The sequence below is a fragment of the Melanotaenia boesemani genome, chromosome 15 (genome assembly GCF_017639745.1).
Source record: "Melanotaenia boesemani isolate fMelBoe1 chromosome 15, fMelBoe1.pri, whole genome shotgun sequence".
NCBI classification, from domain to species: Eukaryota; Metazoa; Chordata; class Actinopteri; order Atheriniformes; family Melanotaeniidae; genus Melanotaenia; species Melanotaenia boesemani.
In genome coordinates, this window is record NC_055696.1 from 6883754 (window position 1) to 6902871 (window position 19118).

Sequence of the window (19118 nt, forward strand, 5' to 3'; positions counted from 1 at the left end):
TTTAAATATTCGATGACTTGGGAGTGTCCTGCAACTTGCCTTCCTCTATTCTTTATCCTTATGCAGCAGTACAGCTGTTCACATCAGGCGCAGCAGAGATCGGGGTGAAAGGAGAAACATGGCACTCTAGAAAGTTGCTCACTATCTTTCAGGCTTCAAACCCTCGATGACTCGATTCACCTACATTGTTATAGTGTAGCCTACCTGCTTTGTGGACTTGTCATGACCCACACCCCGCTTCTATCTCCTCCTCTCTTTCTGCAGTGCATTTCTGTGCACAAATGTCTATGCACGTCTCGTGGCTCCGAAAGACAAAGAAAAACTGTTGTAGTCTACTCTGCTCTGCAGCTCGTCGGGCTTTTAATTAAAGACCAAACTAAAGGGGATGTATATTAACACATAGCAGTCTCCAGGTCAGTCTGAACGACTTTTGTCCATCAATATTGCGCAAAGAATCGCGGTCATCGGTGCGCACAGGTGGGTGCGCTCTCCAAGGTGCCAACAGTCTGCGCAGCGCCTCCGCTTCACACAACAGGGCAGTTTGGTCACAGCTGGACCAAAACATACGGCTCAGCTGAAATCAACCCTCGGATTTACTCTCATCTATCGTTCCGCAGCGTTTGATTTGTGGGGAGAAATGGATTTGTATGCACGGTAGTCTTGGGAAGAGAGGAGGGGACATGGGCGGGGCTGAGGCGCCTCTCGTTTCCCCTCCATGCTTAGCGGGGCAGCAGGGCTGGAAAGACCTCCGGGGAGCACAGTCGCCAGTCCAGCACGGAGACCCGCCTGGCCAAAAAAACGCACCTCACACTTACCAGGATTGCCAAATATTCCTGAAAAATATACTTGCTATTTATGGCATGTGGCTTGTAACTTTACTCCTGTTGTACTCTCTCCAAGAAGGTAAGAAAAAAATGCTTAGAATATTTTACACCTGCACGCTGAATGCTAGACTCTTGTGTTTTGAAGTTGAATGAAAAGTGACAGTGGAAACTGTTATTAATGAATTGGGAGCCTTGAATGATGTGTGGCATGCGCTTTGATGTCTGATAGAAAATGCAGTGATTAGCAAATCCTTGAAAATTACTCTTTATATCAAAATGAATTAACATTCTGCGGCTGAGTAAAGTAGACGAATTATGCAAGAAAAGATGTAAAGTATTTTATCTATTGGGATGTTTTGTGATTTTACGCAGCGAAACCAGATACCTCAGATGGTGCTGGTAGCACGGATTGTTTTCGCATTACCAACTCCAGTTATGAATATGTAAAATGGCTGAATGGGGAGAATGAGGTGCAAACAGAGTAAGGCAGAAATGAAAACATGTAATGGCCTGCAATTATAGTTATAAAATAAATACTCTGATAAACAAATTTGGAGCAAATCCACTTAAAATTTCACTGTCTGTGAAAGTTTTAAGGTTGATGCTTGTGATTTTTTTATATCTTGATGTTTCATTATGTGAGCTTTGCTAATTGCAGCTGTTTTGATGGGCTGCAACGTTCGCTTATGTTAAGATTATCTTTCCTTTTCTTTTTTCTCTTTTTTTGGGGGGTGGGAGGGGGTATTTAAAGTGTGTTCCTTTTTTTGTATAATGACAAATTGATGCCATATTAATTTGGATGGTAAATTAAAGGCCATTTCTTCCACAACGGCCTTATTAGTTTAATAGGTCTACACCCATATAAAGGCCATAATTAGTGTATTCAAATTTCTTCTCTTTATTTATTTTGGTCTTTGGAAAACGTCCTTTTGAATTTGGTCTGCACATGTATAGTAAAAATGAGGTACATTTGTTAAATTAATTCATTTTGTATTTATTGTGTATGCAACAAATCCCTGACCCTATTGCAAAGTTGATATTCTGCTATTACAGAGCATCATATTAATCCTCAACGTCGAAAATAACAGAAATTCAACACTATATCTACACCAGAATATTTATAGGCCTTTGTTCAGCCTGTTTGTTTGGATGATTTAATTTTTTTCTTAGCAAATACTAACTGAAGGTGCAAATGTAGAAAAGTCTAAGATATTTGGGCTAGAAGGAGGAATGTGGCCGTTTTTTCAAAGTAAACCATCCTAATAAGGCCATGTAATCGCTTTAAATTCTATCATTTTATCATGCCTTATTTGTTCATTTATCTATTTAATATATGCGAATGTCAATTAGCACTTAAGCGTCAAATATGTGCTGCCTGTTTATGTTTTTTTTTTTTTTTTTCTCAGTCACTTGGTTTTGCCTGCTGTTGATTTATTGCTTTTATTCAGCTTGAAAGATGGGCTTTCAGAGCCTCGCCGGGTTCCGTGGAATCGTATTAATATGCGCGAATTTATTTCACCAAATGAGAAACTCCAGGGGCGTGGGGTGCAGATTAGAGACTTGCCCGGTCATGTTCCTCACTAATGGCGCACCTGGACCCCGCGGACGCGTTCGCGCGTGTGCCAGCGCGGGCGCGTGGAGGAGGGCAGGCGACTGGGACGCCCCTGTTGGTTTTGTTGCAACATGTTGGACACTTTTAAATGTTTCTGAGGAAACGAAGATGAAGGTTATAATGTTTATTTTTATTTATTTATTTTTTAATAATTTTAATAGAGAAATGTAAAGTCTTTGACATAATGTAGGCCTTGGGATTTTTTTTCTAAAATTCCCAAGTTAAAAAAAGTCAATGTATTTATAGGCTAATTTATTTTCATGCCCTAATTATATTGTCATTTTTAAGTGGCAATCTGAAATGGGTTGTTCTTCTAATAAAATTTTAAATTAGATCCACTCAATTACAATTACAATCAAGAGATTGTAATGGTGTATACATTTTTAGTGAATGAAATCAAGTTAACTACTAAGTTTTTTTAGCTTGAAAATGGTGAATTCAATGAGATATGCTTTCAACATCTATATTTTGTATAAAGTGGTAATGATATAGCTCAAATTTTAATTTCAAGCGTTTAATAAGTGGTTTCAAAAGCAGTGAGGTGAACCCATTCCTTGTTTCCTTCACTGCACCCCCCCCCCCCCCCCCCACACACACACACACACACATATACAGTCACTCATTTGTGCAGTCTCACACACAGAGACACACAAATATTCAATCCCTCCACCCTCCTCCAATTCCCTCTGCTTCCTTTGCAAGGCTGCACAATTAAAGCTGCAATCTGAGCAATATGCAGCTCTCAATGACAGAGCTGCATGGTCCACAGGAGTGCCAATCGTGTGTCAGGCAATGCACAGGCCATCTTCTTTAAAAAACAAACAAACAAACAAAAAAAAAAAAACACTCAAACCTGGTAATATTTAATTTTACACATAACACCCATCTTGAAGCAGGGTTACAGGAAAAATCGAGAGCTCTTGCAGGGATTTTTTCACCGTGTTCATTTGGACTTTCCTCAGGAAAAGGTTCATTATTCTTATAACCAAAAACAAAAAACATAATTTTCCTTCATAAATCTGAAATAAAACTATACTAAACAGACTTTTCATGAGTGAAAAAATGTCATGGGTTGATGGGTGATTTAGACAGATCCCTTCCCTTTTACTTCTCATAAAACAGCAGTTTCAGTGTAGAAAATCTGATTTGTCATTAATAAATTATCAAGAATTATATTCTGCCAGTCAGTTTTGTGCCAAACTGTGGATAGTGTAACTGTCATCACCAAATAGGGGGCTCATTGCACTTCACAGCTAACCACTAGGAAATCAAAGCTCATTTGCTTTCGTCCCTGCTTTCCCATTTGCCCCAAAAAATCTATTAAAATTTCAAATGAGATGAGGTGCAAAAACAAATCAATAAAGGACACTGGAAAAAGACAAACAACATCAACAAATAACATCAAAAGTAAATGTGCCAAACTTCTCCTGCACAAACTCTGTGTAACAACACAGTGTTGCTAAATTGAGCCGGACCTCCTCTGAATTTTATTGGATGATGGAGCTGCACATGTTCAGAAGGAGGGAGTGTTCAGCAAAATCTGTCAAATCTCTGAAGCAAGTAGTTGTTTTTGTTGGATCTCCCTCTATCTCCATCTCTCTCTCCCTCCCTCCATCGCTTCCTCTGGCAGTAACTCCCCTCCCTCTCTTTCCCTCATCACTAGGCAGAATTAAAGGTTGGGGGAGGGGCAGTTTATGCAGACTGTGCTGGGACTTGTGATCCACAGATTTGATATTCACATTAAGAGAGAAACTGGCTGCTTTGATGTGAGGGAGAGCAGGTCCCAGGGGACTGCTGAAGTAGCACACTTTTTTTCTTTCTTTCTTTTTTTTTTTTTTTTTTTACTGACACAGCACAGTCCATGGGGGGTTGGTGGTGGGTGGGTGATGTTGGGGAGCAGATTGTTGGGGACAAGGTGTACAGATCGACAGTGGGTGGGAACAACGATACCCCTCAGTTGATTAGATGTAACCTCAACAACCTTCCCCCCTACTTCTCCACCCTTCAACCACCTACTTATGCCAGACCCCTGAGGATTATCTATAAGCTTACACCTATTTTTTCCCCCCACCACCACCCCTTTCTCACCAATACTCAATTTACACCCCTCCTAACAGGGCGTCTCCTTCCAACTCCTCCTCTGCTGCTTTATGTTTCCATATATTAATGCAATCCCTCTGCACGCAACTTTCTGTCCCAGAAACACCTGAAGGATGACTGATGGAGGGGTGGCAAGTCAAGAACAAAGTGAAAGAAAAACTACAGTCACGCTAGAAATGAAGGTGTTTCCAAAATAGCAGGAGCTGAGGGAGATGTTTTTGACAGATTACATGGCTGATGCGCATATCTTTCTGCCAGGCTGCCAAGCTGATTCCTACTTTTGACCTTTACCAACGACATTTCATAAAATTAAAGATGAATTGCGGTGAAAATTATTCCATCGTTAAAAAGAAATGAAAAGATAGATGGGTGGGAGCAGAAGAAGCACCATGTGGATGCAGTACTGTATGTCTGTGGTTGGGTACAGGGACACATTGAATTGTGAAAATTTGTGAATGTGCAGCAGGGCTTGTGGAGTTTGTTTACCCTCTCAACACAACACAGTTGTGAACCTCAAGTGTGTGTGTGTGTGTGTACATACATGCTTGTGCACACTCACATCCTGGAGAGGCGTAGATCAGCTGCATTATGCATGATGAAACCTTGCATAGGTTATGACTTCTGCCTCTCTGACATACATATTCATGCATAGCTCCCTGGCAGGGTGTGTAAAATAGTGGCTGCGACTCTGACAGCCTAAGCTGTAGCTCCAGCAGTAGCATCAGCACTCCAACACCTTCCAGCAAAGACTGCTATTCTCTCTTGAGCTGTGTATGAACGAGGCTGATGAAGCCTCCTGGGTGCAGGTGAACTGCAGTAGCAACGCTAAAACCTTGCAGCTTTGTCAGTTTTGATGTCAGGGTACTCAACTTTCTTATATGCCACTAGGCGCTGATCCTCATGAACATCTCAAAGCAAGTTGTAATAATTTAAGTTATCTTTTTGAGCTATATTATGAAATTTCCAGTACCCAGTTAAAGTTTTAATTATGTTTTAAAGGACACTAATGGTGTCTTTTCACAAGTTACCAATGTTTCTGGGTATCAATTAAAGGTGCATGTTTTGCTTTGGTCAAAATAACAGAAGATAGAAATAAAGATGGGAATGCTGGATAATTCTCCTCTGAGCTGATACCTTGGATCATATAAATGATGGAAAAACATCTACTACCAGTGATGAAGCCAGTGTGTAAGTGCCTTAAAAGTGTAATATCACCAATGGCAGTTCAACTCCACCTTCCAAAGCATCTCAGATAGAGTCCCATCTAAAAAAAAATAACTGTAAAATTTTCCCATAAAATCAAGATTGTTTCATGAATGTTTCTTTGCACTCACTCCCTCCAATAGCATGGTTGCAAGTCCTTCTGAAAATAATTGTACATTTTAATAATTTCTTAAAGAAACACACTTTTCCAGATTAAATTTTTGTTATACTCTGTTTGTAGTTTCTATACTTATAAAAAAAAAATCTTTTGGCTTGGTTTTATTGGCTATGACGGTTATAATTTTGAATATTCTGAAAGAAAAAAAATTACAACAAATTAATGATTAATGTTCAACCCTAATATTAATTAAAATTAACATGCACTCTAAGCCATGCAGTTAAATACAACTTTATTTTTGAGTTACCACAGTGAGCTGAAAACCATGTAACCATTAATATTGTTAACAGCTCTGCTCAAGTTCGGATAGAGCGGTCATTAACATGTTTGAGTTTGTCACACCACAGAAAAATGTGCATGAAACACCCAGTCAAAAAGGAAAAATAAAAACAATTTTAAGATTGTAAGACTAAGTTTCAAATACTAAAGAAAAAGAATAGTAAATTCTGCTATGAAGGTACCAGTTACCAGTACCAGTAATATTAAGTCACCAGTAATGTTAAGATAATTCTGCTCATCAGTGGTGCATCCTTCAAATGATGCAGTATCAGATGTGAGCAACACTGGAAAACACTCATAGAGGAAGAGGTTCCATTCAGTTTTGATCACCAAAACTGAATGTAAACTTTATAAAAGTATCATGAGTAAAACAGACAGTGCAGAGACAGATGTTGACAGTGATCCTTAACTTTGCACTTTAGTGCACCTTGCATAACTCTGGTTCTTTATGTTACTCACATTACTCTCTAGCTAATGCAGCATCATCATGATAATTGATAAAAAAAAATCATTCAGTTGTTTGTCATTTTAAATAAAATAAAATTAAATCACGAGCCAAATTTTTTTTGCAAATTCTGGTCTGAGGGATGATGCATTTTTCTTAATAGTTAACTAGCTTGTTGTCAGCTACACAGCTAAGTGTTACAGTTGGCTAGTTTGAAGCTAACACATTCTGTTACAGTAGATATTAATTATAACATTAGAGCTGCTTGACTTCCTGTTAGTTGATTCCATAAGTAATTTATTTATAACATATGAAGGGTTTCTATTCAAATCTTTGAATGACTCAAAGCATTGTTTCAGAAAGGTGAAAAATGCTAGCTGTTGAACTTGATTTGTGCTTGCTCTTGCAGCTGTTTGTAAGTTTGCTTGATGACATGCAGGTTTGATAGGATGTGAACTATACAACATGTTTTATGTGAGTTATTTCTGACTCCAATGAATATAAAAATGCCTTGACCTTTTCCTTTATGACCTTGAATGTACAGCATGTAAAATGTGAATGACTGAGTTAAAATGCCAAAAATATAGCGGTCATCAGATGGACCACCTTCTATCACAACTAACTTTTAATTGAACTCTTATTGTTTAATTGTTCATCCGGGCTCCTATGATTGCTTTTGACTAGTATGTCAGTATCATAGGCTTAACATTGTAAACACGTTTAATAGTTTTGTGTGGACTGAATATAGCTGTAAACGTGATTTATCAGTGCCAAAGACTTTTTAAATAGTTTCGTTTAAGCAGCATGGCTTTTACACCTCATTAGAAAGACACAGGTAGGTTTACCCTGCAGTCGTTGCTTTGTTGCCACACAAGCCATCACACTAGCCAGCACAGATGGTTAGAAATGTTTGATCTGCTAGTTTTAAATAGAGTGGAAACTATGCTTGTCTGGCATGAACCTTCACTGTGCCAGTTTTCTGTGGACAGTAGTACACCTGGCTGCATGTGCATACTTTCTGTTTAGACAACATGCTTTTTTAAACTTCCATTGAATACTTGCAGAAATTATAGGCCATGATTAAAAAATGAGTGGTAAAAATCACTGCCTTTTGTATAGCACATCAAGAACTGCAGATAAGCTTTTCTTTAAAAAAAAATAAAAATTTGCAGGAATATATTGTCAGCAGAATAGAATAGGGAGGAAGTCATTCTTATCAGAAGGTCCACTTTTGTGTCTCCTGCTTTGCAGGAATTGTTTTGTTGTATTCTCACAAGGTCTTACTTTGTAGTTTTACACAATTCTTGCTGGGGTGCTTGCTGGGCACTCATGTGTAATACATCTGGAACATGTCTGGAAAAGATCAGAGCTGGAGTGTATGCAATAATAACTCAATTAGATTTTAATTCTTGAATCTAATCATGTGCTTTAGAAGCCCAGAACTCCCTTTGTGACAAATGCAGTGGCTTATTTTGTTATATGCGATAATTTTTATGTCAATGTGTATGAAAAATAGGGTATGTAAATAGTAAATGGTCTGTCGCTAACCACGACCCATCAGGAGCAATTAGGGGTTCAGTGTCTTGCTCAGGGACACCTCGACATGAGCTGGACCGGGCCAGGATCAAACCGGAAAGCCCCACTGAGCCATGCCGTTTGTGTTTAATCACTGGTCAATCAATCAATAATTACTTAGATTATAGTTTAATAAACACTGCGGTCATTTCTGTTCTAAAAAGTTTTTTAGATTACTAGATTGAAGTTATATGAATTGTGACTTGTGTGCTTATACTATTTTAAATGCTACTAACAGTATTTCAAAGCAGGTAAATGAATAAGTGGATACACTGCATACACTGGATAAACATATAATTTTGCTTCCAAGAAGTTGGCGCCATAGCTTGCTCCTCCTTACCCTTTATTAACAACTTTTTCTTATAACTCATCCTTTTCTCCAATTAATTTTTTCATTCATCAAATGCTGTTCTGCAACACAATTCCTTTAGGGAACTAATTTGTTAGTATTATCTTTTAATACTGATTGATTTTAGTACAAAATGCAGCACAAAGCAACTAAGACACTAATTTAGTTTTTATTAAAGTTATAACATCATAACAATGAAAATTCTTTTTTTAAATCAATATTTTGTTCTCAGGTAACAGCCCTGGGTCTTTTTGTGACTGAATTAGCCTCCTAACTCTAGCAGTTACAACAGCTGAATGCGTAGTTGACTGAATCTAGCTACTTTACCATCATATGAATGAAATGATATAGAGGAATATAGATGAAAATTTATTCCTCACAGCTTGATTCAGTCATATCCAGCACAGTAATAGACACCATGTTGGCTGAAGTATGGTACTTGCCATGAACATGAGGCTGGACATGAACCCAACATGAGGTCACAATAAATGAGGCTGAGATGAAAAATTGTATTAGCTTTACAGCTGTTATTTTGCTGTGTTTTGGGCAAAAAGAGCTGACAATATGACATTGTTTATGTTTAATTTTGCTGAACAGGTGATTTAACAAACTCCTTTAGGTTCTTAACTGCGCTTGAAAAAGTGAGCATAGTTGCTGCCAACTCTTAAAAAACAATAACATCATAATCCTCACTACCGCCTCTTGACAGACTATACTGCACATTTCAGTCAGGCTAACATGGTATTATGGCATAGCATATATTATCCATAACCTGCCCCTTTTGGCTTATTTGATATGCCACTTCTAATGCATGTAAAATCAGTTGCTTTTTTCCTTCCACCTAATTTTTTAGATGTCATTTTATGGCATCAGATGACACGTGAAATGGTAAAAGTTAAGTTACCTAAAAGCTACCGAGGTGCCCATTTTGACATGAAGCTGTCACATTCGGTTACTGTCAGATTAATGGAAAGGAGTGGATGCCTGAAAGGAGCTTAAATGATACATGGATAAAACTTGATACGTTACCTCATTCATGCACATGATTTCTGCCTGAGTCATATCACATAGATTTTTATGGGCACTGGTTTTTAAGACAACAAATCCTGTGATTCCATATTTCTTTCCAATGTCCTCAAACAACATTATTTTGTTGCTGTTTTGATTGGGAAACCTGGTAGGTTAAAAATACGTACTGTGCTTTTAAAGTTTCTGAATTTTGATTATTCAGTGGGTCACTGTCATTAGATGAAGTTATTACTTATCTTTTCAAAAATCCAGACACAGCTTAAGTGCCAGTGCCACCATGGCAACCCACTTTGCCTCCTCCCAGTAAGGCTGAATGCGGAGAGCTTCTTTTTCTGGTGTATGTCATTATGTACATGCATGTGTGTGAGTGTGTGTGTGTGTGTGTGTGTAAACTGAGTGCATGTGTGGTTTGCATGATTCTGACACTGAGTGGTAGGAGTTTGCTCTGATCCCCTTTCTATTCCACTTCCCGCTCCATCAGTCCCAGTGCTCCCCAGCCCCCCAGTGCTCATGCCCCAAGGCCATATAATCTACTGTATGAGAGGCCCAGCCCCCCCCCCACCCCAAGCTCTCAGGGTGACCCCCTCACTCCTCTACTTTAGAGTTGTCCCCCCATTGGGAGATTATAGATATTGCAATCTTTAATATGGGCTTTATGCTCAGAGGCCATTATCAGTAATCTGTGAAGGGGAGGGAGTCTGACCTGATTTTGCAGCCCACCACTGGACTGCCAGACACATTTTCATATACCATCTGTAACATGTTGCCTAGCTTTATCAATCTCTGACCGGGGGACACTTCTTTAAAAGGAAGCTGGCATTATTGACTAACCCCCCGGATGGATAAGATAACTGCTTTTTTCTTCGATCTGTTGCACTGAGCTTAGTGCCAGCACATTGACACTGTTGATGGTTTATTCTGACAGGCTTTACATGCAATGTTGGTGGTAAAAAAAAAAAAAAAAAAAAAAAAAAAAAACATAGCTTGAAGCCATGATACAAAACATAAAAGTCCCAGTGTTCAGATAGGCCATCATATAACAGATATTATACTTGCATTTATCTCAGATTGTTTACTTTTGTGGTTTAGATTTATCTTTTTACTTTCCGCGCCATAGTGGGGAATTTTGTGTAACAACACAACAATATAAAACTGCTTAATGCTCAATATATAGTTAATGCTATTATTTAGGTTATTATCCATGTGGAAAAACATATCATTTAAACAGTTGGGATGTTTTGCCATCTACATTTTTCCTTTAGCGAAAGTTAAAAAACAAACAAAAAAACAAACATACAAACAAACAAGAAGAAAAAAAACTATTATCTGTAGATGCTGAAAATAACCAGTTAACTGGTGCTCATAAATGTTATGACATTTTTGCTGTATTGTCTTACCTTCCTACAATTTGCAGTGTCAAAAATGAAAACCACAGTCTATGCAACAGATTATCTGGGCCACATGGGTCTTGATTTGTATTATTCTTTGTGTACTTGAAGTTTAAACAACTACTTGATTAGTCAGTCTCCAGGAAAATAAACATTATTATCTTCTGTATGTAATTTCCCGAGCAACAATGCAAGGCTTTCTCTGGTTGTGCTTTTAGCTGATTTTCTTTCATTTGCGAGATCATTGATCAAAATCTATTTCAGATTTTTAACAAAATAAAAATAAATAAAATTGACATTGCTGTTTCATGACATTTTGTTACCCAAAATTATGAATCCAAAAATATACTATAAGATCAACCTTTTATGTACTTTTCTTTAAGCTTCTTCATTTTGTTTCTTTTAATCACATTTCAGATTTTTTCTTTTTTTACTGTGGAATTATACAAGAGAAAAATGGCTTATTTTACGATCCATGTGAGTTGTAGAATTCAAACTCATCTTTCTTTTCCCCTTTCATTTCTTTCCTGGATAGAGTTTCATCGGCCTTGTTACTTAACACATTTTAAAAAGTCGGCCTGTTAACATGTCAAAAATGATCATATTAGATAAAAGATGTGAAATTAGACAGCGTTAAATAAAAAGAGCTTCTTGGAAAGATCTGATAAAAGCTTTGGACCACCTGATGCTTGTTTTGTTACATCATCAAAACCCAGCAATTTAATTTAGGCAGCTGGTAAATGTGGCATTCACAGTGCTGGATATTTAATATGATCACTTTTGTTACATGAGCATCGTCTTTGGCCTTATTTAATAACAGGCCAATGTAAGAAGAAGCATTTATTTGACCAATTTTGCAAAAAACTTTTAGTAACAATCAAACATTGGTCATAGTTCTTATTTTATCCAAGTAGAAACAACATATTTCAGTATCTGTGCTGCAATAATAATAAGGGGGTGGTGGATGAGTATGAGATAACATACTGTAAACTGGTGGTTAACATCCACTTCTGTCTCATCAGTTTCTCTTTTAATCTTTCTTGTCATGACCCCAAATTTCATGCAACCCCCTCTTTTCTCTTTTCACTATCTTTTGCCCCGTTGGAGGTGTATGTGTTTAATCTGAGTGCCTATGAATAACATGCCTGTGTGTATGTTTGTGGGGGTGTGCATGCATGTGTGTGTGTGTGTTAAATATGTAAGGAGATTAAATAGACTTAAATCTCTGCGTCTGGCATAGAAATTCCAATCACATAACCTATCAGCATGTTCCCTCCCTTCATCTCTCTCTGTTTGTCTGTGTGTATGTGTGCACACACTGTATGGAGGTAGCAGGCTCCTCCTCCGTCCGATCCACCTAAACCATGGGAGGCTTTAGACCAAATCCCTGGCTTTCTGCATCACATGACTGATGTTTGCAGCTGGACATTTGACATACATTTGTTATGATTATTTTGCTTCACATTTGAAGGACATCCTCACTCTTTTCAACTTTGATCCATTACTAGAATGCCAGTTGCTTTAAATCAGTGCTGTTAAAATCCATTCACCACCACCTCATACCCACTGTGTTTTTACTTTGTTTGCAGTATGAAACAGGTGTGTGTTGTTGGCCTTAAATTTTCACTCTGACCTGTCAAATGATGACCTGTCTGTTTCTCCCTGCAGTACACAGTGAGGATGTGGGCTCTACCAGACTGTACTTTGTGAATGCATCCCTGCAGAGGGTAACCTACTCCAGCTCAGTGGGGGTGTCCCTGCCCTGCCCTGCAGGGGGCACCCCCAGTGCCATACTCCGCTGGTACCTGGCCACTGGCGATGACATCTACGACGTGCCCCACATCCGCCATGTGCACGCCAATGGCACCCTCCAACTGTACCCCTTCTCGCCCTCTGCCTACAACAGCTACATCCATGACAATGACTACTTCTGCACTGCCGAAAACCAGGCCGGCAAAATCCGCAGCCCCAACATCCGCATCAAAGCTGGTGAGTTAGATGGAGAATTGTAAGTATACGGAAAAATAAAGAAAAAAATGTAAATAAAAAAAAAAGAAGAAAATAAAAGGTTTTAAAAATAACCTTTTGGAGCCTATGAAGCAAAACATCACAGCCAGACCCAATAAAATGAGTTATTCCACAAAATGAGACAGTTGTGCATAAAGTAGAGCAGATGTGATTGGCAGCTGCAAAAAGCCCAACCCATACAGAGAATCACCTGCCCTAAAATAGCCCTCGTCCTGAACACAGATTGACCTAGAACACAGTCTGCAGAGAACATCTGCATCACAAACCACATCAGGCCTCAGCCTTTGCTCATATCTATTTGACAGAGCAACTGATGAACCACTTCACTTTAGTCCGACATTACCCCTTCACCCTCACCAGCTGGTAGAATAAAATGAAAAGCACAAGTCTTTCTGTACTTTGATTTATGCATCAAACTCCACTCTGTTTTTAGTTATACCCAGCTCAGAAAAGGGGGAATGATAGGAGCAACCAGGATGTTTTGAGCCACTTGAACAAGACATTTAGATGTTTTTTATTGCCAAGATTAAAAAACTGATATTTTTAGGCGTCCACTGGAATAAAGGAATAATGAAAAAAACACCAGCAGATATTGTAGATTATCTTTTTTTTAACCAATTGCTGCCTTTGTTGCTATTATATTCTCTTTTCTGTCCTCCTTCTTCTCTCTGCCCCCTCCTTCTTCAAACTGTCCTCTTGTGCCAGACTAAATATAGCCACAACACACTTCTTTAATTATCTCTCATTAACCAACCTAATTGGTGCTTTCCATTGATTAGACCATGTGAGGCTGCTTTAATAAGCTAGACCTTATCTAAAGTAAAAGAGCACATCTGGGGTTTTGGGCTCTTTCAGCTCCACAGCAAGAGAAGATACGTAATGTAGGAAGCAAAATTTAACCAATGAACACGTACTGGAAACACACAGCTGGATTACAGTTACACTGCATCTATTGTCCCTCCCTCCCCATTTGCCACCATTCATTCAGGCCAGTCGGTCCCTCCCCCTTCCCTCCTGCCATCAACATCTGTTTTCATATTCTACCTCCCAACACGGACCTAAACTAATACTCATATTCATTCTAATACTAATACTAGTGCCAAGTTGGGGATTTGAGCCAGGACCCTGAGCTGCATGGCAGCCGGTTGTTGCCTTCATTCCCACATGACCCAAAAGCCCAGCCTCAGGAGCTGAGGGATTAACATGAAACAAACATCCTGCAGCCAGTGGTCTGTGTAAGGCCCTGGTATTTTTTGTGGACAGGTCACTTGCAGACAGAGATGGATGTTTTAGTTTATGCAACAATTTTGTGATTCTTCTTGTTTATTGAACTTCAACCAATTGATATCACTCTTGTATCAGTGTTGCTGCTTCATGGCTGTATTATTTCCAACAACCTGACCAACAGATCTGGTTTGCTCTTTCATCTATTTAAACAAGGTGTAAATTTTTGTGCACGTGCATATGCTTCTTTCTTGCAGCAGAAATGTATGCATCCCAGAGATAAGGACACAAGTCTGGGACTTGGACTCAAGTGTTATTTAAGTAACATTTCCAGTGTCTTGATACTCAATTTGTAATTGCATTTAAAAGACTTGAGACTCGACTCTGACTTGCAATTTGAGCCTTGTCAAAAATCTGTTTTTGTTTTGTTTTTTGTTCATCTCTGTATGTGTTGTGTGCTGTCATTTCCCCAGACTTAACACTGACACACGTCCGCACACGTAGTCAATCAAAACTATAACACATCTGTTGCTGCAGCACCATTTTAACTTTCGGGTGTTAAACATTTAATAAAAAGGACAAATAAAAGAGCAGCAAACTGTAATATCTGTGGTCTGAAGATCCAGGATGCTGGATCACCACATCCACCTTAAAACACACCTGGATAGGTTAGTCACTGTAATATGAAAGTTTAAAGTTAGTGTCTGTGTTAGCAATGAGCTTAGCCCTGCAGCAGTATAAACGTTAGCTTGTTACTGCCTTTGTAATAAAATAATTTTAACTCTATCAGACTGACATTCATCAAATGTGTTCAGAAGAAGAATTAAGCATTTACTGAACATGGTTTTTATGAACTGATTTTGCTTTGATGATGTTAAACTGGTACCAAACAGGGATCAGGTAAAATGTAAACAATGTGGTTTTACTGGGTCTATTTGAAAAATACAGCTATTGTTTATTTGGGAATGTAAGGAATATTTATTGAACCTACAACTATTGGGTCTAAATTAATTAGAAAATTGAGGGTGTTCTTTTTTCAAATTTAAAGAGTTTAAAATTGATATATTCTGCACTCATCTCACAGTTATTTCTAGTCTTTAAGAATTATTAAGACTTTTCTGATGCACTGGTGCAGGGATCACTAACTGTGGCCCCCTTGAGCAACTGTCCTGCAGATTTTTACACATTTACCTGTTCCAATATACCTGAGTCAAATTATTAATGGGTCATTAAGAGGCTTGTGCAGGCCCTGCGATGGATTGGTGACCTTTCTAGGGTGTACCCTGCCTTTCACCTGCTAAATGCTGGGCTAGGCTTCAGCTTCTCCACGACCCTTAATGGACAAAGCGGTATAGATAATGGATGGATGGATGGAAGAGGCTTGTGCAGAACTTAACAACAACCTGTCATTTGGATCAGGTATGTTGCGGCAGGGAAATGTCAAAAAACCTGCAGGACAGTTGGTGATCCATGCAATAAAGTTCAAGAGAGAAACATTGTCTACAGATAGGTAGAATAACTGTAGCACATTGGCCCTTTTCTCTACATTCAAGAAAAAAATGCTATGAACTACAGTATTAGTATCATGGGTTCAGATGGATTTTTGTACACATTCAAAACTCTTGGATAGGTTATATTAAGAGCATATTTACTAATCTGAATACAACCTGTTCATCTGCAGGTTGTCCGAATTCAGTAAAGCAAAGAAATTTTCCAGAGGAGAGGGACAAAGCATTTGTCAGTTTAAGCTAAAGATCATTGCTGTTACTAAATGCTGGTAGATAAAGGGTAAGTATGGATTTTAAATTCTTTGGACATTATATTGCAGTCTTCTAAGACAAGATGGCAGACATTACATGGGAAATGACTCATTCCAACGAAAAGTGACTTGCAACTTGACTTGGACTTGAGCCATAAGATTTGAGACTTGACTTGGACATGCAAAAAAGGACTTGTCCCTGATGTGTGCTGTCTTCATGTCTGTTACCAGGCAAGGGATCCCTAAACAGTCTCTTAGCAACCTTCAGATACATCCTGGCTGTCATGTGATTTTGCAAATGAGCTCCTGCTCATTCAACAGAGTGTAAAATGTTGCGTGAAACTGCATAAACCAAAGCATCAATAACCAATGCAGTTGTATTCTTCTGAACGTCTGCGCAAAAAACTGCATACACACACACACACACACACACACAAAAAAAAAAAAACAAACACAAACAAACAAACAAAACAACTTTCTTGATTCTGTTACACCAATGCTAGAAAATAACTTCCATGATTATCCTGTTTAATGGAGGCCTGTGCCATTTGTGGTGAAATTAGAGGATTAGAAGAGTTCAGCAAAACATTAAAGTAGTCTCGTAATTTCTAGTAGATGTGAAGTGCAGTGGTAATTGATGAATGGATGTTTTGCTCTTTACTGTTAATGCTTTGATTGTTATTATTCTCTTTGTCCCAGAAGATGGCTAATGTATTGTTGTGCATCTGGGTGGAATTACTCTGGAATAATTTTATGTTTAGATAATGGATATACTTTCATTTTAGCTATTTTCTGATGACCAAAAAGGTGTCCTTAGTGTAAAAAACTGTACAAACAGTAATGTTTTTGTGTTTGTAGTTTTCAGGGAGCCCTACACCGTGCGGGTGGCGGATCAACGCTCAATGCGGGGCAACGTAGCTGTGTTCAAGTGCCTCATCCCTGCTGCCGTTCAGGAGTATGTCAGCGTTGTGTCCTGGGAAAGAGACACTGTGTCCATTGTTCCAGGTAGGACCTCACATAAATAAGTTTTGGGTTGCCTTGGGGGTGGGCAGTTTGATTGTTTTGACAGTGTTGGACTTCAGTACTGTATGTCTTTATTTTTTACGTGTGCGTGTTTGAGTTTGTGTGAGGGTGGTTTGATGCACTGCTGTGCTTGACTGAACTCTTAACGTGTGTCTTCTGTCTGCTTACTGTTCTGGATCACTGATCTGGTCACCATCCTCCTCCTCCTTTCCTCCACGTCTGTCCTCCCTCACTCTGCTCCAACCTTCTCCTGCTTTCTTTTGACATTTCCCTCTTTCTGTCCTTCCTTTCTTTGCTTTTCTCATCACATTCAATTGTCCCAAGTTACTGTCAAGTTCTGCCTGTAATTGTGCTTGACACTAAAGAAAACGAAAGGCAGACTCTTTCCGAGTGGCATGACTGTTCTACAGTTCCTCCTCATCAGATCTATTTCTGTCCACTCCCTACTTGTCTTGCCACCATGTCCTTGAAGAACAGGGCCACAATTAGAGACACAGGATGTCAATAGGACTGTGCCCTCACATTCATCTTCATTAACCTCATTTGTATGTGAGCGTGTGTGAGAGACAGAGAAAGAGAATTGTTGTGTTGATTCTTTATGTCTGTTTTCTTGCTCTACAGTATGTGAATTTTCTTTTGTGATTAATGTGGGAGATGCACACATGGTTATTCTTTGCATTTAAAACCCTTGCAATAACAATGTGGGGGAAGAGAGGAAAGGAAGAGAAGCAAGGAGGGTAGTAGGGCAAGAACGGCCTCAGGTCCTGGCAGATGGTGTTTTATATTATATGTATGCATAACACACAGAAAGTGTGTTGCACATATGCATGCACCAAGGTTAAAGTTGTTGGTCATTTACAAACAATTTGTCTGTTTTTTCATAGTTTGCATGCACAGCATCTTAGTTTTTGCTGTGCTATTTTTTCTTTTACACACACACACACACACACACACACACACACACACACACACACACACACACACACACACACACATATATATATATATATATATATATATATATATATATATATATATCATCCTTTGCACCTAACCTGGCAGAAACATGTAACATTAACTTGTAGAATAATCTTTGTTTGTGTTTTCTTTTCCATGCACTACTTTTTAGTTTGATAAATGCATGAAAAATACAGCACACACATATCACTCAGCCAGAGTTTTGTGCAAACGTTTCATCTGTTTTTAATTTTTTAAAACATTTTAAATGTCCTCTTTCATTATTTTCTCTGTTTTTGTTTAGTCTCTTTTTTTATCAGCTCATTCCCTTTTTATATTCTGAGTAGCTGATGTCATGTTTGCCTCACTGTGAGAACACAACTTTCCATGATCTAGTTTGGATGTGCCATTTTTATGTGTGTATTTTTATGGTTTCTATGTATGGGATGTTTGTGTGCATTCTGTCATGAGGCTGCTGTGCATAATTAGGGGTATATAGGTCAGTTGATGAGCAGTGAGTGTGAGGATCAGATGCCGAACATGATGCACTGCTCACTGAACTCTGGGTCTGCGTTTCCCAACGACAGCGGCACTCACAAGTACAGAAAACATTCACTTGGAGGTTTTGTTCAACCTTGACCTGCTAATCAACACAGTGACCTCATCATCTTCTCAATCAATCAACACAATCTGCTGAAAAGCTCATGATCTGAATAGTGTGATTGCACTATTACATGGATGCATCAGATACATGCAAACAGGCAGTGAATGTTCACAGAAGATCCATGTGGCTGTGCAAACAGTCCAGTGGTGAACATTATTGATGCTGATCTCATACGCCTCTGTTAACCAGCTGAAACTCTCATTCTACTTCACTTTGGTCCTTCTTGGCCAGCAAGAGTCTGTCTGGATAGATCTAATGAAGATGTGAAAATTAAAATTGATTTTGTGACTGAAAGCTCTCGGCATGTAAGTGAGTAGCTGATTGCTTGTCTTGCTTGTCACGATTTCCTGAGCCCATCTAAACAGCAAAGCAGGAGGAGTTGCAGTTGGTTTGGAGTGAGTAAATCTGCAGTGTAAAAGTGTGGATTTGTTTCTTTATATAATCCAGCCATCACGTTCTTAACTTGCATATTAATACTTAG

General features: G+C 38.7%; 1 protein-coding gene across 3 annotated transcripts in view; it reads left to right on the top strand.

The window, feature by feature from the left end:
- The first annotated feature begins 680 nt into the window (after positions 1-680).
- The window catches only part of LOC121654074 (Down syndrome cell adhesion molecule-like protein 1 homolog), a 54911-nt gene continuing 36473 nt past the window's right edge, over positions 681-19118 (top strand). For 2 of the 3 annotated variants that reach the window (XM_042007940.1, XM_042007941.1), the window contains exons 1-3: positions 771-903; positions 12651-12971; positions 16852-16998. In XM_042007940.1, the coding sequence (XP_041863874.1) occupies positions 861-903; positions 12651-12971; positions 16852-16998 (511 nt within the window). In that variant the 5' untranslated portion in view covers positions 771-860. Of the gene's footprint in view, positions 904-12650; positions 12972-16851; positions 16999-19118 lie in introns of all 3 variants that reach the window. The other variant, XM_042007939.1, reaches the window with a different exon arrangement.